Below are 23381 nucleotides of genomic sequence, written 5' to 3'. Positions count from 1 at the left end.
AAAGAAAGATGGAGGGTCAATTGGATCAAACGAGGAAGGAAGGAAGGAAGAAAGGACAAAGGGAAAGAAAGAAGGAAGGGAAAAGGGAAGGAAAGAAAGATGGAGGGTCAGTTGGATCAAAAGAGGAAGGAAGGAAGGAAGAAAGGACAAAGGGAAAGAAAGAAGGAAGGGAAAAAGGAAGGAAAGAAAAATGGAGGGTCAATTGGATCAAAAGAGGAAGGGAGAAGAAGTAAGGACGAAGGAAGGAAGGAAGGAAGGTAGGAAGGAAGGAAGGGGAAAAGGATTGTGTAAAGAAGGAAGGAAAGAAGGAAGGGTGGAGGAAGGGAACAATGGGGCCAATTTGACCCAGAAAGACAACAGGAGTGTTAACAGACAATGTAATTTATACAGATGTGAGTGTCGAAGTGGTCGAAAAACAAAACCAACCAAGTCCTGCAAGGTTGAGGAAGTCCTGATGGCTCATTTTAGGTCAAAAAATGTTAATATAGATGTTGTGCATATCTCAGTGGACTAAGCACTAAAGTGCTTTATGATTAAAGTTAACATAATATGTGGGACCTTTAAATTAATTAAATCTAATGCCTCTTTGGTTTCAGTCATACTCTGAGCTGTTGTCTTCTGTTTCAGAGCAATTGGGTCATAGATAAAAATATATGATATATATGGCATGCTTTACAGATAATCTATACTTCATTTATGAAATACCTCCTTAAAGTGGTGGTTATTTGTCTTTCACACAGAGACATTACATTACATAAAAGTTTTTTTCTTTATTTGAAACGTGGCAGGACACTTGTTATAAGAGAGATTCTCCATTTTAATAAAATCAATTCTGACAGTGAACAAGCGTAGAAAGATATGAAGCCGGAGCTCTTTTAGAGTTGCTTTGCATACTATTTTTTACTCCATGCACTGCTCTGTGAGAGGAAAATCATTTTATACACCGAGCAGATTCATTGACAGCACAGTTATATAATTTTTCTTCGTGTGTAGCATCCTCATGCAGCTTCCTCCCGACTCGGCGAGTGTGTTTGTGAGTGTGTGGCTGCTGAATGCCAATTGGGAATACTCGGCTCACACAGCTCTCGGTGTTTGATGCGTGATTGATTGTCAGTAGAAAGTGAATGACAGAGCAGCTGTCACTGCACTCTGTACGTCTGATCTCCTACTGTACATTACAACCCACAGGACAGGCTCAGCTACCTGCGCTGAGATGTAGCTTAGCATCAGTTTCAGGCCACAGCTACAATTCATTAGCTATTTTTCAGCCATTTTTTTATTAATGACTGACTGAGTAATGAGGTTACTCCATTGGTCGGCTGCTGTTGGAGTTTTCACATCAAAATCATTTAAATCGGCGCCACACAATGTTCACAAAGGCTAATATTGGCTTGTTTAAGCTAAAGCTAGCTTACTTGGCTAACAACAGCTTGTTCAGAATAACATTAGCTTGTTTAGGTCAATTCTAGCCAGTTTAGGCTAACATGAGTTGGCTCGTTAATGCTAATGCTAGCTTGTTTATAGAGTAAAACTAGCTTGTTTGGAATCACTTTAGCTCGTTAACGCTAACAAAGTGATGGTAGGTTTGTGCATGTGTGTTAGCTTACTGTGTTAGCAGCAGCTTTTGTTTTATCAATTGTGAAATTACAACTTTTAGGTTATAACAACTTCCACATAGGCTATCTGGCGTATTGGCATCCCTTTAGAAGAAGCTTTTACTGCTATGCTAATGCTAGCTTGTTTAGAGTAAAACTAGCTTGTTTGGAATAACTTTAGCTCGTAACGCTGACGAAGTGATGGTAGGTTTGTGCATAGCTTACTGTGTTAGCAGCAGCTTTTGTTTTATCAATTGTGAAATTTCATACCAACTTCCACATAGGCTATCTGGTGTATTGGCATCCCTTTAGAAGAAGCTTTTACTGCTATGCTAATGCTAGCTTGTTTAGAGTAAAACTAGCTTGTTTAGAATCACTTTAGCTCGTTAGCGCTAACAAAGTGATGGTAGCAAGCTGTTGTTTAAATACCTATACAAGTGATGTATAGGTTTGTGCATGTGTGTTAGCTTACTATGTGAGCAGCAGCTTTTGTTTTATCAATTGTGAAATTCCGTACCAACTTCCAGGCTAACTGGTGTATTGACATCCCTTTAGAAGAAGCTGCTATGCTAATGCTAGCTTGTTTAGCGTAAAACTAGCTTGTTTAGAATAACTTTAGCTTGTTAACGCTAACGAAGTGATGGTAGGTTTGTGCATAGCTTACTGTGTTAGCAGCAGCTTTTGTTTTATCAATTGTGAAATTTCATACCAACTTCCACATAGGCTATCTGGCGCATTGACATCCCTTTAGAAGAAGCGTTTACTGCTATGCTAATGCTAGCTTGTTTAGAGTAAAACTAGCTTGTTTAGAGTAAAACTAGCTTGTTTGGAATCACTTTAGCTCATTAGCGCTAACAAAGTGATGGTAGCAAGCTAAAGTCACCCCAGCTCAGTCTAATGTTGGCTTGTTTAAGCTAAGCTAGCTTAGTTGGCTAACATCAGCTTGTTCAGAATAACATTAGCTTGTGTAGGCTAACTCTAGCCAGTTTAGGCTAACACGAGTTGGCTTGTTGATGCTAATACTAGCTTGTTTGGAATAACTTTAGCTCGTTAATACTAACAACGTGATGGTAGCAAGCTAAAGTCACCCCAGCTCAGTCTGTAGGAATATAACACTGACTTTTAGATTAATATTTTCACATCAGTGATGCTTGAACACTAACTAAATAGATGTGTATGTGTATGTTCACTCACTGTGTGACTGAGTGATAAAGTTACCCTATTGGTCGGCTGCTGTTGGAGTTTTCACATCAAAATCATTTATCGTAAACAAGCAACGCTGACAACTTAACAACAACCATAATGACCTTTTAGCTGGAGCACAGCAGCAGGGCCGCAGCTCCATAATCACACATGTCACTGACTGACTGAGTGATGGTAGTTCTTCTCACACTGGTCAATGGAGCGATGATGGGCTCTGGTTCCAAGAGCCTCACCTCCATTACAGAGGCAAGACTCGGTGTAAACTACTTTCGCTTTTTACTGTCACTTTTACTAAAGGAGGCAGAGGAAGAACTAGGCCTATACACATAAAATACACCGAGCAGGGAGAGCTGAAAGTAAACCAAAGCTAAGCTAAACTTTTGTGGATCCCAGATGGAGGTTGTGATCTAGAGACAATATACGGCATTTTATCAGACAATGTCACAGTTATAAAATCAAAAACCAGCCATATGGGTTTTGTTTGTTTGAGTTTTGTCTGAAAAAGCACCTATAAAAGACACAGTCTCCAGTATTGGCTTCTATCTTTAAATCACAGCTCGGCCTTTCGCTGATTTTGGAAGCTCGGCAGTGAGTATGAATTAATAGGCAGTCTGGAAGGGAAAAAGAAAAACACGGACATGTCTGTACATTAAAATAGCGTACAGGTGAGCACTGTGCAGAGGAGTGAAGCGAACAGATAAAGAGCTAAAACCAGCAGACAGCAGGCTGAATACTAATATGACTAAGACCTGACATTTTGAATTTAAACGCGATTAAGTGAATTGTGTAGGAAAAAAAAGCAAATCTATATGTAAGATGTAGAAAAGAAGCTGTTCACACAGTGTAGCTATTAGATTTTTATGTCTTGACTTGCATGTCTTAACCGTTAGTTATACTGAGTAATAAGCAATGTTCTCAAGGTTCATTTAGTGGCATTTTAAAAAATTGCTTTTACAGGAAAAGAATGAAATTTTCCACTCAGGTGCATAAAGTGGCAGTAAAAAAACTAGTAAGACTTTTTAATAATGCACCAGGTTGTAGAATATATTGCAAAGGGGCAGTACATTTACAGAAGCTTTCCATGGGAAGTTAAGATGGGGAGTTTTGGAAATATTCCAAATTGGAAACTTTCCATGGGAATTATGGGAATTTATGGGGATTATTGGGAATTTATGGGAATTAATTAACTGTATCATATCCAAACATAAGACATCCATGCAAAATAATACAATTAAAAAAACATGACATTTCAACAGATTTATTTGTGAGTAGAACTTTATCAAGTTTTAATTCTTGTATGAACAATCAATTATTTTACTGAACAACAAAAACATGAATGGTGAGTAAAATATTACTTACTATATTGGATTAAATCTGGTTGTTTTAACCAAGAGTATGCTACAATATATTTTCCCCAACTATATTTAAGTTCCCTGTTATGGGCCTACCTTCAATTTTGTAAATTTCATTGTTTTTTTTCCCGTTTATTCCCATATATTCCCGTTAATTCCCATGGAAAGTTTCCAACTTTTAAAATTTCTGGAATTTTGCAACCCTACACTGCAAAAACTCAAAATCTCACCAAGAATATTTGTCTTATTTCTAGTCGAAACAAATCTCATTTTACTTAAAATAAGACTCATCAAATAAAAAGTAGCTTGTTTTTAGACACTTTTTTACTTCCTTCAAGGATATTTTCACTTGAAATAAATAGAAAAATCTGCCAGTGAAAGCAAGTTTTTCTTTCTTATTACAAACACAAAAAACCTGCTTTCACTGGCAGATTTTTCTACTTATTACAAGTGAAAATTAGTTTGAAACAAGTGAAAATGATCTAAAAACAAGTAAATTTTTAGGTGATGAGTCTTATTTTGAGCGAAAAGAGATTAGTTTTCACTAGAAATGAGACATTTTGACAAGAAATAAGACAAATAATCTTGGAAAGATTTTGAGTTTTTGCAGTGCATTGTAGAACAATTTATAGCATTGTAGCATTGTGTTATAGCTTTGGACCCTGTGAATCGATTCAGGAAGTAGTAGACTAGTAGACAAAAACAGCATTTGAGTGATGAGGAACCATCTTCCCTGTGTGTGTGTGTGTGTGTGTGTGTGTGTGTGTGTGTGTGTGTGTGTGTCTGTGTGTGTGTGTGTGTGTGAGTTCAATGTCCTTGAAAGTCTTATCCCGTCCTCTGAGGATCGGAGGGAATCCTCCCAACTCCGGCGGCGGCGGCGGCGCCACCGAAGGACAAACTTCCCCCCTCGACTGATGTCAGCTACTCTGAATCTGATCCGCAGAGATTCGGGGGGCCCTCTATCCTTCTTTCTCTCCCTCTTTCTCTCCCTCTTTCCTCTCTTTCTTTCTCTCTCTGCAACCGCTGCAGAAGTGGAAAGATGCACTGTTGTCGTAAAGACTGCAGTGTTTCTGCGTTGACCCCCGCTGACATGTAAACATAATGGAGTAAGATTACATTTTCCCTCCGACGGGGCCGAGCAGAGCAGATGGGGAGTCGATAGATAGATAGATAGATAGATAGATAGATAGATAGATAGATAGATAGATAGATAGATAGATAGATAGATAGATAGATAGATAGATAGATAGATACCTCTGTGATGTGCAAGTGACCCACTTATATAAATGGAGGGCAGCTGAATTGCCGGGGATGGGAAAGACAACCGCCTCATTGCCACCAGCTCGCTCGTGCTCTCTCTCCATGTTCGGGGTGTGATGGAGTGTCATCACACACACACACACACACACACACACACACACACACACACACACATAAGGGTCTGCACATGCTGCCACAGTGCCCCCTGCTGGCAGACACGGCCATCAGCACCTTTCAACACTAACACACATGTGTCTACTCTACTCTTGCTCCCTCCGTGGCCACGCCTCCCAGCCTCTATTCCCCACCATCATTTCCATGCAAATCACCGTTGCCAGGGCTACCGGACCAAAAAAAAAGGAAGGGAGGGGGTGGGGTGGGGGGGGGGGGGGTCATCTCATCATGCAGGTGATATCGGTGACAGGCTGGCGCGGGGCCAAGTGCTCTTCATCAGAGTACAAGTGGCTTTCAGAGGGAAACAAGCGTGCGTGTTTGTTCCACATGCAGAGCGTCAATCAAACGATTCCCGCACGCCACTTTACGCCGGGTTCACACCGGACGCCGAAGCGCCGCGAATAGCCGCGGAGCGGAGTCCGCTTCCATTCGGCGCCCTCGTTAACTGGTGTTGTAGTTCAGACTAGACGCGGAGCGTCGCGGTCCTCCGCGGTCGGCTCGCGCCGTGGAGCGCCGGTTTCGGCGTCTGCTCTATTTTGTGCGCGAGCCGCGGCCGACCGCGTCAATTCTGGCAGGAAGTCACACAAAGAAACACGAGAGAATCCGGTCAATTTTCAAAATAAAAGCGATTTTCAAAATAAAATACCGCGATTGACAAATTTGATCATATTTGTGTATGTAAACAGAGTAGCGAGATCGGAGATGAAAACTAAACAAAAACAAAACAAAACACAAGCACACAAACAAACAAACAAACAAACAAACACGCACACACACACACACACACACACACACACACAAACAAACACACACTGACAGACACACAGCAACGGAGTGGGCTGTCAACGGGGCGGGGGGTGGGGTTTGGGGTGTCTAAACACACAAACAACAGGGAGAAGAGCGAGAGAGACGATGGACGACGTGAAATTGATTTTGGAGGTCGAGAAGTACAGGGAGCTGTACGACCCACAGCACCTATTTTATAAGGACAACATAAAAAAAGACAAGTGTTGGGAGGCTGTAGCAACAGCCATTGGATCTACGAGTAAGTATAGCCTACTGTCTCAAAAGATGTCTCACAAGTTCTGTGCAAAATCAATTGTCCATAGATTTTTAATTATATAGCCTCTATTAATTAAATAATAGTCTACATATTCCACACTGTGTGACCAAATGTAATCCTGCTTCAGTAGCCTAGTCTGCAGGGGCCACCAGGGTCCCTCAGCCATTTTCTCCACCATCCATCCCCCATTACCTGTTCCAAGGAAAAGTGTCCTCAGCAGCCATTTTCTCTCCCTCCTCCAGTTTCATGTCCAAAAGTACAAGTTCTTGAATAGTCATTAAGTGCTGTTTCTAAAGCATATAAGAGCCAAAAATTATAATATAGCCTACATATTGTGAAATCACATTTTCTGACTGTATTTTTAGATAGAAAAAATACAAGTATCATGATAAGTTTGTAAATAAAGCTCTACTGTTTTAAAACGATTTTTTTAACTTTTATTTAGCCCTCATAATCCACTAGAATAACAACAAACTCATTTGGAAGAGACATGCAGTATTTTTATGTATTTCATGTTGTGGTTTTTATACCTATTAAGTCTGGGCAATAAATTCCTCACATAGTAATGTTAATATCTATCTATTAACACATTTGGCTTATAATAACCCACAGATTTAAAAAGCAGTCAGAGTCCATGAAATAATGACAAATAAATCGATTTTCTTTCACATTTATTTCAAGCATATACAGCAAAAACACAGCACAGCAAAATAAAGGCCAAAATAATGTGTATGTATCTCCCCTCAAATCAAAGTCCCTCTAGCTGTGGCTCAGCATTGCACTTAGAGCATACGATCCTGCCAGGGCACACTGCCCTCAGGAGAGAGGAAAAATGCGCAGAATTTTTCCCTTGTATCGTACGCATCCCTGCATCCTCTGTTGCCACCCATGTTCCTGGCATCCTGGAGGTGCTCCCCTCGCTGTTCTGCCTCCTCCAACAACCTCTGGTTGTCCACTGCGTTGAGGAGGTAGTTGTGCAGGATGCAAACAGCCATAACAACAGCATCCACATTCTCTGGTGCCATTGTTATCCGTGTGTAGAGAACTCTCCACCGTGCTGCCAGAATGCCAAAAGCACATTCCACCACCATCCTGGCCCTGGACAGTCTGTAGTTGAATAACTTTTTCCACCGCCCAAGGTGTTGTCCAGGGAATGGCCTCATTAAGTACCTCTTCAGAGGGAAGGCAGCGTCCCCCACCATGGTGTACGGTACTGGCACTTGTTGGCCTGCTCCTGGCAGAGGACAGTCATCAGGAACATGCAGCGTTTTGTTTTCCATGCAAATTCCAAGGTCCGATCCACTGTAGACTCCTCCATCACTTGCCCGTCCATAGTCTCCCACCTGGACGTTAATGAATCGGTAGTTGGCATCCACCAGTGCCAGCAGAACAATGGAAAATGTTTTTTTATAATTGAAGTACTGACTTCCTGATTTTGGTGGTGCTGTGATGTTTATGTGTTTCCCGTCGATGGCCCCAAGGCAGTTTGGAAAATTCCACCGAGTCCAGAATGCAGAGGCGATGTCCCTCCACATCTGCTCTGTGGGCCTGGGAAACTGCTTGGCCATCATCTGCCTCTCTATTGCCCGGCAGGTCATGTGCACGGAGGTGGACACGGTGCTCTTTCCCAACCTATACTGGAAAGCCAGACTTGAAAAGGTTTCCCCTGTACCAAGGAATCTGTGGGAATAGAAAAAAATGTATCTAAATTAATAAACAGTAATATTAACAGTATTTAGTAATATAATTATCATAATTGTGTTGTAATATAACTAATTAATAGGGAAAAAGGTTATTGTATTTTTTCTTATTAATTCATGTATGTTACTGTGTCACAGTTGATGAATGCAAAAGGAGATGGAAGCAGTTACGGGACAATTTTGTCAAGAATAAAAACAAAACTGCTGCGAGCGGGTCCGCTGGTGGCAGTGCAAAGGACTGGAAGTACAGCAGTATTATGTCCTTCTTGATTCCATATATGCAACCCAGAAGGTTAGTAGTTATTTTTATAAATGAAATATTTCTTTTTTCAAAATGTATGTGATCTTGTGAACTTTCATAATCATTTTTGCAAATTATTATTTTTAATATTTTGTTTCTATCCTGTATTTCATAACAAAAGGTTTTTCTCTTTTTTTTAAAGCTCTAAAAGTACTTTCCGGCCTGTTGATGTGAGTGAAGCAACAGACCTAAGCACAGATGAGGCTGGACCCTCTGGACTACTTTCAAGGCCTGCAACACCAACCACTCCCACACTGAGGTCTGCATCTTCCTCTCCACACCCAACAGACAGAGGACAAACCTCCACCCAGCTTCCAAACCCCCCAATACACCCCAGAGTTCAGGCCTTGTCATCAGGAGCTGACACTGAAACATCACAGGCCAGAAAAAAGAGAAGGCAAGGGTCAACTACTGCAGGGCCAACAGAGCAACAACTCCTGCAATTACTGACAGCTGAACCAGTACCAGTCCCGCCGCATGTCCCCAAAGATGAGGAGGAAATGTATTATTTTGCCCTCAGCCTTGTCCCCAGATTAAACAGACTGCGCCGTAGCTCCCAGGCACGTGCTCAAATACACCTAGTGCAGTACCTCACCGACTTGGAAAAAGAAGAAGAAGAACCTTCAAGACCAACCCCATTACCTTGGCAGCAGGCAACCCAGCCACAAACAACTTTTCAAGCTTCTTATCATTCAACATCCCATTATCAACCAAGCCACTACTCACCCCCCTCTACATATCAACAACAAACACAACCCCCAATGTCCCACCCACAGCAGGGACAACAATACACCTCTCCTCCAGATCCACAAAGAGGTGTGAAGAGAACATCCATGCTAGAAGAGCTTCAAGACCCCTCCTCCCCCACAACATACCACCACTTTTAGTAGGACAGTGAGAGCCTGAATAATCTTTGTTTCATAGTTGAATTTTTTATGTTTACATTTATGTCAGAAGTTCGACAAAAGGGTTGTGAAGAGGAGCATGTCCATGCTAGAAGAGGTTGAAGACCTCTCCTCCCCCAAAAAATACCTCAACTTTGAGTATGTAAGTGATAGCCTGAATAAGTCCTTTTTGTTTTATACTGCAATGACTTCTATTTTTTTATGATGCCATTTATTGAAGAAGTTATTATTTTGTTAAATTATATTGTTTGTTGTGTTGTAGTTAAGTTTTTATATTGTAGTTTGCAGTGGTTTTGCAGTTAATAAAAAAACACACTAAACACTGTGCAGAAAATGCTTATTTCTTTGTTATCTTACCTCAGTGTCACTGCAAGTCGTTGCTTTGGCTGGATAGCTTTGCGGTAGTTGGTTGTTTGTTTGCTCAGATCAGGCCCAATCAAAGAAAGAAGGTGATCCATCTTTTCAGCAGACATTCTGAAGTATTTAACATGGCGATCTCTGTCCAGGGACAGTTCCGCCACAAGATGGTGAAACACGCCAAGTTGTTGTCTTTTTTGGTTAATAGGGTGGACCCACAATCTTCTTCTCTGGCGACGCCTGTGAAGTAGTAGGTACAACGCAAGGGCTCTCCTTCTGTCTACTCGCACTGGGAAACAGGAAGAGAAAATAGATTTAATAAATGTGAAGAGTAGATAAAAAAAAGTGTATTTAAATTCTATATCCACACTACTACTGTCTACTACCATAAACACGCTCTCTTTCTGTGTATGTGTGTGTGTGTGTGTGTCTCTGTCTCTCCCGCATGGGAGAGACAGAGACACACACACACACACACACACACACACATAGTGTATAACTTATTGTTTACAAAAACATGGCGTAGCCTATTAATTTTTATGAAGTTATTTACTTACCCATGATGGAAAAACACCTCTGAATGAAGAACAGCTGAGCAGGAGCGCTTGTCGACCGTCGCGGAGAAATCGGCGTCTGGTGTGAACAGGAGGGACGCGGCTCGCGCACGATTTTCGCAAGCACGCCGCTTCGCGGCGCTTCGGCGTCCGGTGTGAACCCGGCGTTACTGTCCAACCCTTAAAGGGATAGTTCAACATTTTGGCAAATTGGCCCATTGCCATAATCCCTATAGTCATAGCAGTAGATTCGTTACCTTTAATTGTCGGTGCAAGCTGTTTTTAGAACGGAGGAGCGGAGCGGCGAGCTGCTCAGAGCTACGCTATATGGAGGCTAAAGGAATTTCTTGGTTTCCCTCATCAAACTCATCAAATACACAATCCAACAACTCCAAAACGTTTTCGTGGACAAGTTGTGACCTGCACATTCACCACGCTATGAGATAATAACACAACGTTACCACACAGAGTTGTTTTAGAGGGAAATGCAGAGACTGCTTGATGAAAAACTGTCCCTGAAGGCAACGCGCATCAGGGGTTTTGCATGTATTTCCCTCTAAAACAACTCTGTGTGGTAACGTTGTGTTATTATCTCATAGCGTGGTGAATGTGCAGCTCACAACTTTTCCACCAGAGCGTTGTGGAGTTGTTGGATTGTGTATTTGATGAGTTTGATGAGGAAAACCAAGAAATCCCATAATGAGCCTCCATAGCGTAGCTCTGAGCAGCTCGCCGCTCCGCTCCTCCGTTCTAAAAACAGCTTGCACCGACAATTAAAGGTAACGAATCTACTGCTATGACTATAGGGATTATGGCAATGGGCCAATTTGCCAAAATGTTGAACTATCCCTTTAACAAGCAGCTCGTCGTATCATTGCACTTCTTCTTAACACACGAGGCGGTTCAGGTGGCGCAGGCAGGATCGCTTTACCCACGGGTGTCGTCTTCCACCGCGACAAGACAAGTGTCCTTCCTTCCACACAGGGAATCAACACAGAGGTGATAAAACTTCTCACCTGTCAGAGTGGAGGATGCTCACGTTTTAACGGAGAAGCAGAAGTAGAGGTCTACACGTTAGATCTGGGGTGTCAAACATGCGGCCCACGGGCCAAAACCGGCCCGCCAGAGGGTCCAGTCCAGACCGTGGGATAAATTTGCCAAGTGACGATCACAAAGAAGACAGAAAAGGCATGATATTGTTGAAATTTCATGTATTTTTCTCATCAAGCGGCCCTTTACTGCAGTGGTTCTCAAAGGTTTTTACATCAAGGACCCCTAAATTGACACAAATTAGACCAGTGATTTTCAACCACTGTGCCGCGGCACACTAGTGTGCCGTGAGCTTTCGCCAGGTGTGCCGTGGAAAATTACCAAATTTAACTTAATTGATCCAAACTAGTGATGCACATTTTGTTTTTGTTTTTCAGACCGATAACCGACGCTCATAGGCGATTATAACAGTTAACAGAGTGAGATTCAGCACTCCATCGAGTGTCTTTGACTAGGCTCGTGCCGACCGGCCAGTCTCATTTTGTTTGTTTTATATTTGTATAACACACGCGCGCTGCTCCCGCTGTGCTGCAGCTCATCCACGCCAGAACAGCGGAGCGCTCCTCTGCTCCTCTGTTCCTCTGTGCAGCTGCAGGTGAGTGACGGGGGAGCCGGCTGAGAGCCCCTCCTTTTTATTTTAGGGGCACCGTCCTTATTCGTATTCACTCGGTTTTACACACACACACACACACACACACACACGTCATTTTAAACATGTGTGTGTGTCTCGTGTGCAGACGCAACGGTCAAATATGTATAGACGGACGAGCAACAACTTAATGAATCATCATTTAATTATTTTATTTTGAAAATTGACCGGATTCTCTCGCCTTTTCTGTGCCCGACTTCCTGCCTGGTACGACCTGGTCTATCCAGCTTGACAGTCGGCGCTCTCGCTCGCGGCTCGCGTGAAAAATAGAACTGAACCGATCTGAAGCGCTGCAGCTGCGCGCACTGTGCTCCAGAGCGCGAGATGTGCGACCAGGCAGAGTGAAGCACGCATTGCAGGTTGCACTCAGAGTTTGTTCTGACTTTCTATCACAGGGAGTGCACAGCATAAGTTTAAGTCCTCTCATGTTTGCTGTGAAATATGGCTGAAGGCAGGAGTGGAAGTGTGCATGTGTTGACAAGCTCCGATGAGTTGATTGACAGCTAAAAAAGAAAAAAAAAGGCTTTGTTGAGCATCTGTGTCTGTAATAGTGACTGTCTGGCAGAGTTGGCTAATAAAATAGGACTTTTTTTTTTATGTCAATGAGTGTAGTGGCAGAAGCCTGCACAGTGACCATTATTGAGTCAGAACAAACTAACTACACTGTAAGAGACAAAATTTGTATTATATTTACTGCATTAGGCTGTACTGTGTCATTTTCTAACATTTTTGGTTAGTGGTGTGCCGCGGGATTTTTTTAATGAACAAAGTGTGCCGTGGCTCAAAAAAGGTTGAAAAACACTGAATTAGACCATGGACCCCCACTGGACAAAATTTTTAAGTAAATGCCAGAAATACACAAATATTTGTTCTGAGACTGAAGAATGTTACATTTTTAGTCAATGTACTGTACGTTCAAATTAGGGCCAATGGCGTGAATTTTTGGAAATATTATAGAGACATTTCTGGAAAAGAAGTGGTACAATTTCTCTAAAAACATTTAAACATTTCTAGAACAAGTGGTAAAAATTCTCAAAAATATATATTTTTAAAAAAAATCTAGAAAAAAAGTGATAGAAAAAAAAAAGTTAAACATTTTCCAGAGAAAAGTGGTACAATTTCTCAAAAAAAAAGTTTTTTAAAAAATTCTAGAAAAAGGGGTAAAAATGTCTTTGCTTTTTAGTGGTAAAAATGTTTCAAAAAACTTAATAAATTCTAGAAAAAAGTGGTAAAATTTCATGAAAAAGTTGGGCACCCCCTGTCTCTAAAGCCAAAAAATATACTAAAAAAAGAATAGTTATTAACTGTAAACATCTTATGCTTGTAGCTCTCGTTATTTACAGTATAGGTTATTGTGCTATTATTTTAATTGTCCGACCCACTTGAGATCGAATTGCGCTGTTTGTTTCCGCTGAACTAAAATGAGTTTGACACCCCGCATTACATATTAATGTGGACAGGACAGCCGTGTTTTGACAACAGTAATAATACCTGTCCTACCAGACATTTGAGACTGGGACCTTTAATCTTTGTGATTTCCTGTTTGAGAAGTGCCATTGCGTGTAAGAGAGAAGACGACACGTTAGCATTAGCTTAATTAATCAGCCACTTTCTGATGATTGAGTTGAATTTTAAATGAAGGAATGTCAGAAAAAAAACAGGTCAAACACCATTAATGGCAAACAGAGGTTCAGAGTCTCTCATCTGATTGGCTGACAATCGGGTCATGGCTGTGGTTGCCCTGTTGTGACATCACAAAGTCACGGAAGTCCCAACGGCTCATTTTATGGCTCAGGGGCAAGGCTTTGATATTTTTTTCCATGACGTCTTTGACTTGTGTTATAATCCAAAAAGATATGGAAATATTATTTATTTATGATTTATTATTACTTGATACAAAATGGGACCTTTAAATTATTTTTTTTTTAAGTGGAAATATTATTTATTCATTATTTATTATTACTTGATACAAAATGGGACCTTTAAAATAATTTATTTTTAAGTGGAAATATTATTTATTATTACTTGATACAAAATGGGACCTTTAAAATAATTTATTTTGAAGTGAAAATGAAATAGGCAATAGCAACATGTGTTTAAATAATTGTTTTTCACATATAATTCACATCCTAATTAAGTTATTTGAGTATTCTGCAACTTTTAGTTTAGAAATACATCATGTTTTTGACTTATCCGTGCATCATTTGTGTAAAACTGTCAGAAAATAGTGTGTTTTTATTGGAATATCTGTCTGGATTCCAAAGTAAGAGAAAAGTAGCTGCAACCAGACATAAAACAATAAAAGAAAAGTTTTTTTTAATATATTTCAAGCACATATTTCTGCCTCTGTCTGACCACCAGGACCTGGACTCTGTGTGGCACTCCCGAGTACCTGGCCCCCGAAGTCATCCAAAGCAAAGGTCACGGCCGAGCGGTGGACTGGTGGGCCTTGGGCATCCTCATCTTTGAAATGCTGGCTGGGTAAGTGGTGCAGTGTGTTACAGTGCAACACCGGGGGGCGCTAGTCTCCTCCATAGCAGCAGCACCAAGGTCCCATTGTGTTACACTGCAAAAACTTTCCAAAATCTTTACAAGAATATTTGTCTTATTTCTTGTCAAAATGTCTCATTTCTTGTCAAAACTAATCTCTTTTCCACTTAAAATAAGACTCATCACCTAATTTAGATAATTTTCACTTGTTTCAAACAAATTTTCACTAGAAATAAGACTTCTTAATAGGACTAGTTGTTACCTTTACACTGCAAAAACTCAAATATCTTACCAAGAATATTTGTTTTATTTCTAGTCAAAATGTAATTTCTAGTCAAAACAAATCTAATTATACTTAAAATAAGACTCATCATATAAAAAGTAGCTTGTTTTTAGACACTTTTTTACTCCTTTAAAGCAGATTTTCACTTGGAATAAGTAGAAAAATCTGATAGTGAAAGCAAGTTTTTTGTGCTTGTTATAAGGAAGAAAAACTTGTTCCACTATCAGATTTTTCTACTTATTTTAAGTAAAAATCTGCTTTAAAGGAGTAAAAAGTGTCTATAAACAAGCTACTTTTTAATATGATGAGTCTTATTTTCAGTATAATGAGATTTGTTTTGACTAGAAATTACATTTTGACTAGAAATAAGACAAATATTCTTGGTAAGATTTGAGTTTTTGCAGTGTAAAGGTGCAGGGCGACAAGCTGCTGAGAAGTTAGTCCTGTATGAGAGATCAGAGAGGAGCCTTATGTCGCAGCCACACACACACACACAGGTGGGAAAAAAAAGTCTTTGAAGCACAGACACGACTGGAAAAACTTGATGATAATCTCTCTAAACAATCATCCACACACACACGAACACGGGGGGTGGACATAATAATAACACCTGAGCTATAATAGTGATGCAATCCACCATAACAGCCCTGCAAGAGAGAGCAGAAGAAGCGCTGGAGGAGCCCTGTGTACACCGAGCAGAGGAATTATTCTATTAATCGTGTTGCTGTTATTGTCTCAGTGTGCTAAATCTATTCATTGTGTGCTTATTGGATACTGCAGAGCTGCGACAAATTAATCTGTGAATGGGAATCATTGTTGGAGATGAAGAACAATGGCGTTGATCCCTTTTATAGAAAGAAAGCACCCGGGTTTTTATTCTAACGTCCCACAGTGAATTCTTCAGAGAGAATTGCCCTAAAGGTTCAGATTGACTTTAATGTTGATTCAGACTTTGTGTCAGGGACCCATGTAATATCTTATCAGTTGAGCCAGTTCTGTAGCATCTGGTACTCTTAAAGGGATAGTTCAATAGTTAGTTATCCCTATAGTCATAGCAGTAGGTTTGTTACCTTTAATTGTCGGTGTAAGCTATATAGACTGGATGCACTTCTCTGTGAACTGATCATTTTGATACTTTTACAATGTTAACGTACAACCTAGATGGATGGATATATACTTAATTCATTGCCTGTATGTCTACCTTTAAAGGGATAGTTCAACATTTGGCAAATTGGCCCATTGCCGTAATCCCTATAGTCATAGCAGTAGGTTTGTTACCTTTATTTGTCGGTGAAAGCTATTTTTTAGAACGGCGGAGCAGAGCCGTGAGCTGCTCAGAGCTACGCTACGGAGGTTAATGGGATTTTTATTGGTTTCCCTCATCAAACTCATCAAATACACAATCCAACAACTCCAAAACGTTCTGGTGGACAAGTTGTGCCCTGCACATTCACCACGCTATGAGATAATAACACAACGTTACCACACAGAGTTGTTTTAGAGGGAAATTCATGCTAAACCACTGATGCACGTTGCCTTCAGGGACAGTTTTTCATCAACAGTCTCTGCATTTCCCTCTAAAACAACTCTGTGTGGTAACGTTGTGTTATTATCTCATAGCGTGGTGAATGTGCAGCTCACAACTTGTCCACCAGAGCGTTGTGGAGTTGTTGGATTGTGTATTTGATGAGTTTGATGATGAGGGAAACCAAGAAATCCCATAATGAGCCTCCGCAGCGTAGCTCTGAGCAGCTCACGGCTCTGCTTCGCCGTTCTAAAAACAGCTTGCACCGACAAATAAAGGTAACAAACCTACTGCTAAGACTATAGGGATTACGGCAATGGGCCAATTTGCTGAAATGTCGAACTATGCCTTTAAAGGTAGACATATAGGAAATGAATTAAGTATATATCCATCTATCTAGGTTGTATGTTAACATTGTAAAAGTATCAATATGATCAGTTCACAGAGAAGTGCACCCGGTCTATATTCAAAAATTGAATCGTAAAACGAGCTGTCAGCACTTCCTGAACTTTGTGATGTCACAAAGTCCCGTTAGACTGTCTGGATATCAAAAACTGTACACGTTTAATCCAAGAAGTCTGTGTCCTCGCTTTGAACTTCACCTGGGCGACGGGCGCCCTGATTGACAGGCACGGCAACAATTTATGGATTTTCCTTCTGTGCGTCCCACCGGTATTTGTCCTGATGGTCAGTCTGGACATTAACGTGGTCGTCCGTCTCGGCTTTATCTGTCTTTTTAAATTAAAAGCCCCTTCCGCACAGTCGTGTAATTGTGACTCCGGGACATCGCGGCAGCTGCAATAACTCCTGAATACGGAGCAGCTTCCCTTCACTCCCGCCTGAAAGGTCACCTGTGTGTGAGCCCAGTCTCCCCTCAACCCCCCCCCACATCCATCTTCTTTATGCCCTGGTAGGAAAAGCTATGTGGCTTTGGATTAGTGGCAGGAATCTGACCTTTTCCCGGCATTTTCATTACATCACCAGACTCTCCAAGACCCCCGCAGATAAGGAGCTCCCTCCGTCGTTATGTATTACCAATGCGCGGCTGTTCGTCGTCTTCGTCGGATGTGGCGGCCGCTTGCTTTTTTTGAAAAGTTTGCGGCGGTAGATCATCGTCGTCCTCTGGGGAGTGAAGCACACAAGTTGTGAAAACATTGAGAGAAGGGTCGCGGCCCCCCCCCCCGAGGGAGGAAGGAAGAGAGAGAGGGAGCGAAAGAATGGCTTTTCTCTCTGTGATCCTGCCTCCAGGGCCAGATTTCTGCTCTTAATGGAAACCAATCATCCCCCCGTGCTGCACTTCCCTCACTCTGAAAACCTGCCTGCTGCATTTCCGTTTCACCTCCCAGACGAAGACCTGCTTCCCCCCCCCCACCTCCACTCACTTTCATGTTAATTATTGCATCAAAAAGTATTTCAAATGAAGGATGGAACTTTAATCAAAGCGTGTCTATTCCCAGGCCCGGCTTCGATTGACTGCATTAAAATGAAATTGACCCCCTTTTTCCTGTATCCTCACCTCCCCTGGCTCTCCGGCTGGTCCTCGTCCACCGCCTCAGTTCAGTGGAGCGTCGTGCCGGTGATTAGAGATTGAGATCCTTGAGGGGAAATGCTTTGTCCTGTCACCCACAAAGTCAAAGTGTCATAGAGACTAGAGAGTAGTTTTTGACGTAAGGACATCTGTAGAGCCCTTCACCATAAATCAAACCAGAGTCTCGTAACTTTCCGTTATTATCTCATAGCGTGGTGAATGTGCAGGTCACAACTTGTCCACCAGAGCGTTTTGGAGTTGTTGGATTGTGTATTTGATGAGTTTAATGAGGGAAACCAAGAAATCCCATAGTGAGCCTCCGTAGTGTAGCTCTGAGCAGCTCACGGCTCTGCTCCACCGTTCTAAAAACAGCTTGCACCGACAATTAAAGGTAACGAACCTACTGCTACAACTATAGGGATTATGGCAATGGGCCAATTTGACAAAATGTTGAACTATCCCTTTAACAACCAAATCAGATTGCTGTATTTCACTTTTCCGATTTTATAATTTTGAATAACGCACCTGCTTTAATTTAGAGACAGCTGCATATTTGGGGGTGTGGCCACTCAAATGAGGTAGATACTGATACGATTTTAGCCATTTTTTATACAACTGCTGCTGCTAATCTAGTGCTAACCTGTCCATATACCATATATGGACATCAGAGGAACACATGGGGCAATTTGCCAAAAATGTTGAACTATCCCTTTAAAGGTAGACATATGTATATGAAATTGACCCCCTTTTTCCTGTATCCTCACCTCCCCTGGCTCTCCGGCTGGTCCTCGTCCACCGCCTCAGTTCAGTGGAGCGTCGTGCCGGTGATTAGAGATTGAGATCCTTGAGGGGAAATGCTTTGTCCTGTCACCCACAAAGTCAAAGTGTCATAGAGACTAGTGAATAGTTTTGACGTAACGACATCTGTAGAGCCCTTCACCATAAATCAAACCAGAGTCTCATAACTTTTTACGTTATTATCTCATAGTGTGGTGAATGTGCAGGTCACAACTTGTCCACCAGAGCGTTTTGGAGTTGTTGGATTGTGTATTTGATGAGTTTGATGAGGGAAACCAAGAAATCCCATTAGCCTCCGTAACGTAGCTCTGAGCAGCTCACGGCTCTTCTAGGGCTGGGCGATATGGCAAAAAACGTTATCACGATATGTTTTTCCATATTGATCGATTCTCGATATCGTCTCGATATGTATTTTTTGCTGCCGCTGCCAGTTCAAGCAGCATCCTGACTGAATCCTGAAGAAACCAGAGAATGTGTTCAGTTTGGGAGGATGACATGAGTTCACTTTAATGTTCATTAAGGGTGGAACAGTTCAATAATCCACAGTTTGATTTGATTTACATTGTTGTTGCTGTTGTTTTCTGTTGTCTTTTTTCTACCATACATCAGCTCTAAAATGTGTCAATCATGAGGCTTTAGTCTTTCTAGTTATTTGAACAGGTTGTAGACAAATATTTAGCTATTTAGCTGCTCTGACACCAGGCTTTATGCCGAGCCCACTCTGATGAATCCAGGTGTGTCTGACTCTGACCTCAGTAGTCACAACAACTGTCAGACACACCTGGATTCATCAGTTTGTCCAATAATGTAAGACAGGAAGGAAAGGAGCCTGTTTGAGCTCAGGAAGTAGTGGAGCTGTGCATAAAGCCTATTTATTGATCTGACTCGGTAACCACGAGCGCAGTTCACGTCAACTCAGGTGATCTGCAGGTTGTTGTTTCACTTCACCGCTCCGACGCGACGCTCCGTGTGTGTGTGCGCGCGGCGCTGACAGAGAGAGAGGGAGGGAGAGAGGCTGTCGGCGCATACTGTGAGTGGATTTGACTCCGCGCGCACTGTCCGCGGACTTTTGCGGTTTCATAGGCAAGCATACAGTATCACATTTGAAACAGATTGAGTCCGCGCGGTCATAAAAATTGAGCTTTGCACGGAAGGGACCGGCGGACGCCCGCTTTGGGTCCTCGTCTGCCTCGAGTGCACGCGGACATCCGCGGAGTCAAATACGCCGGAGTATGTGGGGGCCTGAGCCTAGCGCATGTTCTTCACACTGTACATGAGCAAACAGACATGTTACCGCAGAATAAACGTCACAAGCAGCTCCGTGTTTCCTCCACTTTCTGACCGTGGTAGGCTATCATCAGGTTGCTCTGACTCCACACTGACAGGCTTCTTTAGCCGGGACAGACGAACTGATGCTCCACACGTTCACAATCGCTTCAGTTGCCATCGGCTCCACCTCCACTCATTTCCTCCCTCTTTTACAACTTTCACTTTATCACAGCTTGGGATCAATAAAGTATATCTATCTATCTATCCATCTTATCCTTCCTCCCTTTAGCTGCAGCAGCTCAAACAAGCTCTGCATGCTCAGGACAGGAGGCGGAGTATCAGACGGAAGTGTGGCCGGCTGCTGTCGCGCATATTTACTTTCATGTGATATCGAGGAATAGGGCCATAGCTTATTATCGAAATCGTTCAAAGATTTATCGCGATCCCGTATCGAGATCGTTATATCGCCCAGCCCTAGGCTCTTCTGCCGTTCTAGAAATATCTTGCACCGACAATTTAAGGTAACGAACCTACTGCTATGACTATAGGGATTATGGCAATGGGCCAATTTGACAAAATGTTGAACTATCCCTTTAACAACCAATCAGATTGCTGGATTTCACTTTTCCGTTTTTATAATTTTGAATAACACACCTGCTTTAATTTGGGGACAGCTGCATATTTGGGGGTGTGGCCACTCAAATGAGGTAGATACTGATACGATTTTAGCCATTTTTTATACAACTGCTGCTGCTAATCTAGTGCTAACCCGTCCACATACCATATATGGACATCAGAGGAACACATGGGGCAATTTGCCAAAAATGTTGAACTATAGCATAGATTCATCCACATTAACGTGAGACTTTTTTATAACCAAATAGAAACTCCTCGTTGTCCCTTTAAAGGTAACGAACCTACACTGCTATGACTATAGGGATTATGGCAATGGGCCAATTTGCCAAAAATGTTGAACTATCCCTTTAAAGGTAGAGTAGTTTTGACGTAAGGACATCTGTAGAGCCCTTTACCATAAATCAAACCAGAGTATAAACCTTCCACTGGCTCCTAGATTCTGCAACAGTCATGACACAGTGCTGGTAACAGGATTAAACGAAGCACTCATCATTTGTTATTCTTAGAGCTGTGACATTAAAGGTCACATATTGTGTAAACTTGAGATGTCCAAGTCTAGGGTTTTTTTTATTATTGTAAAGCCAGTCTAGGTACTTTATTAATCCTGTTAGAATATCAAAACACTTAGCCCAATCAGATTAAATGGTATTGAGATGGTTTTTGGTTATCAAAACCACAAAAATATCTTGTTACAGTGTAATATATGATACCTTAAAGGAAAAACAACCACCTCAATATAGACATTTAAAGGTCACATAGTGAAAAAAACTGTTTTTGTTTTGACGTTTTGATGTATAAGAAGATATATTTGTGGTTTTAAGACCCAAAACCCATGACAGTGTAGTTTTACATCTTCTCTTCAGAGCTCTAATAACTACACGACAGCGAGCCAATCAGAAAAGAGCCTCAGAACTTCCTCTTTTCTGATTGGCTTCTGATTGGCATTCACATGAAGACCAAATCCTGCAAGGTTTGATTGGATCCTGATTGGTTCAAGTGGAGTTTGTGACATCACAAAGGTCAGGAAGTCCTGACGGCTCATTTCCAGACTCTATTTCTGAATACAGGGTGTGTTTGCTTAAAGGGATACGCCAACATTTTTTTTTCCCGTGTCTTGCCTCACTCCTGAGTCCATGACCAGCAGATAGACACCATCCTTTCGACTGTGCGTGCAGTAACAAGGGAGATAGAGCCACATCGCCCGTAATTAGCTTAGCTCAAACACTGGAAGTGTATGGGTAGTGTTAGCCTGCCTCCACCTAAAGTCATCAGAGAAACTCTTCAGCAACTCTAAACGGACCGATCTTGGTCTCAGAGCTGACAAAACTCTCCGGTAAGGCATCTTGAGCGGTCAAATGCCGCTAACGGGACCAGATCGGTCAAAACGGAGGGTTCAAGCAAAGACGGTTTATTTTGGTTCAAGCTAGCTACATCGAGGGTAGGTTAGCTTCCTATTTCAAAGTAAAAGCACAAATTCTATCGTCATGGTTTTCTGTATGTAAAGGGTAACAGGTGTTTTATTTTGTGAAAGTAACCGGAAGTGCGTTGGTCACAACGGCTAGCTTGAGTAGCGCCGAATTCGTCCGAACAAAATTGTAAACAGCTGGTATTTAGACAAATTAATGACACACTGTTGATCTAAACGGCTACTTTCTCACCTAAACATGTTTGAAATGTTGATAAAGTGATATATTTACAGAGTTTAGAGCTAAAATGAAATCAGCTTCTAACTGCTGATTTCGGCTCGGGTAGGAGGCAGGCTAACACTACCCATACACTTCCAGTGTTTGAGCTAAGCTAATTAGGGGCGATACGGCTCTATCTCCCTTGTTACTGCACGCACAGTCGAAAGGATGGTGTCTATCTGCTGGTCATGGACTCGGGAGTGAGGCAAGACACGAAAAAAAAAATGCTGGCGTATCCCTTTAAATAGTCAATAATCAATATAGAACCTAGACTTGGATGGACCACAGCTACATCTTCTTATTTTATTTGCACAAACCCAAAGAAAGTTTAGTGTCGGTTAAAATCAAGGAAAAATCCAACAAAACAAGCGACATATTCTCAGCCCGCTACAACACTATAAAGGTGTTGGTGTGAACAGTTGTGTTGTGTTTTTTTGAGACCAATTGGAACAGCTACTTTCTGTAACTAAAGCACACAAGTGACATTTTTTGTCATCAAACAGTAAAGTCATTTACTCTCCGCTGCTCCGCACTGTGCCGTTTAAAACATAATTCATTATGCTCTGCACTTAAGCTGCCAGTGTCATTGCAGCCGCCCCCCTGCCTTTCACACAACGCATCTAAAACCTGTCTCAGCTGATTAATTCAGACTGTGTCAAAGCAGTCAGACATCAACAACTCGTAAATTACGTCTCTGGCGAAGGACCAAAAGTTTTTCTGCATCTGTGCTGGCGACGGCTAAAGCTCGGTGGCTGTGTGTTATCAGCTTCTGCCCCATTCTTGTGAATATATATATATTCACAGTTTCCCTACGTTTGGCACCGTAATTTATCTGGACTCAAGGATGAACTGATTAGAATTTGGTCGCCAGAGTTCAAGAACTTGTACGATAATTTTGATACTGAAACACAAATGTCCACAAAAGATCAACTTGACTGAGACTTTATCATGTGGTGGTTGTAGTGGAGACCCTAGGTGTATGCAGCTGGCTCAGGGGTTATCAC

The 23381-nt window shown here is 41.8% G+C and overlaps 1 protein-coding gene across 1 annotated transcript in view; it reads left to right on the top strand.

Annotated features, from left to right (window-relative positions):
- The window catches only part of prkx (protein kinase X-linked), a 59021-nt gene that overhangs the window by 14952 nt on the left and 20688 nt on the right, over window positions 1-23381 (top strand). The window contains exon 4 of the mRNA XM_085802355.1: window positions 14525-14644. Within this exon, the coding sequence (XP_085658481.1) occupies window positions 14525-14644 (120 nt within the window). The remainder of the gene's footprint in view (window positions 1-14524; window positions 14645-23381) is intronic.

This window comes from Trachurus japonicus, chromosome 2, assembly GCF_045865225.1.
Source record: "Trachurus japonicus isolate A0001 chromosome 2, Traja_1.0".
NCBI lineage: Eukaryota > Metazoa > Chordata > Actinopteri > Carangiformes > Carangidae > Trachurus > Trachurus japonicus.
Note: the sequence above shows the minus strand (reverse complement) of the source record. Positions and strands in the feature narration are given on the sequence as shown.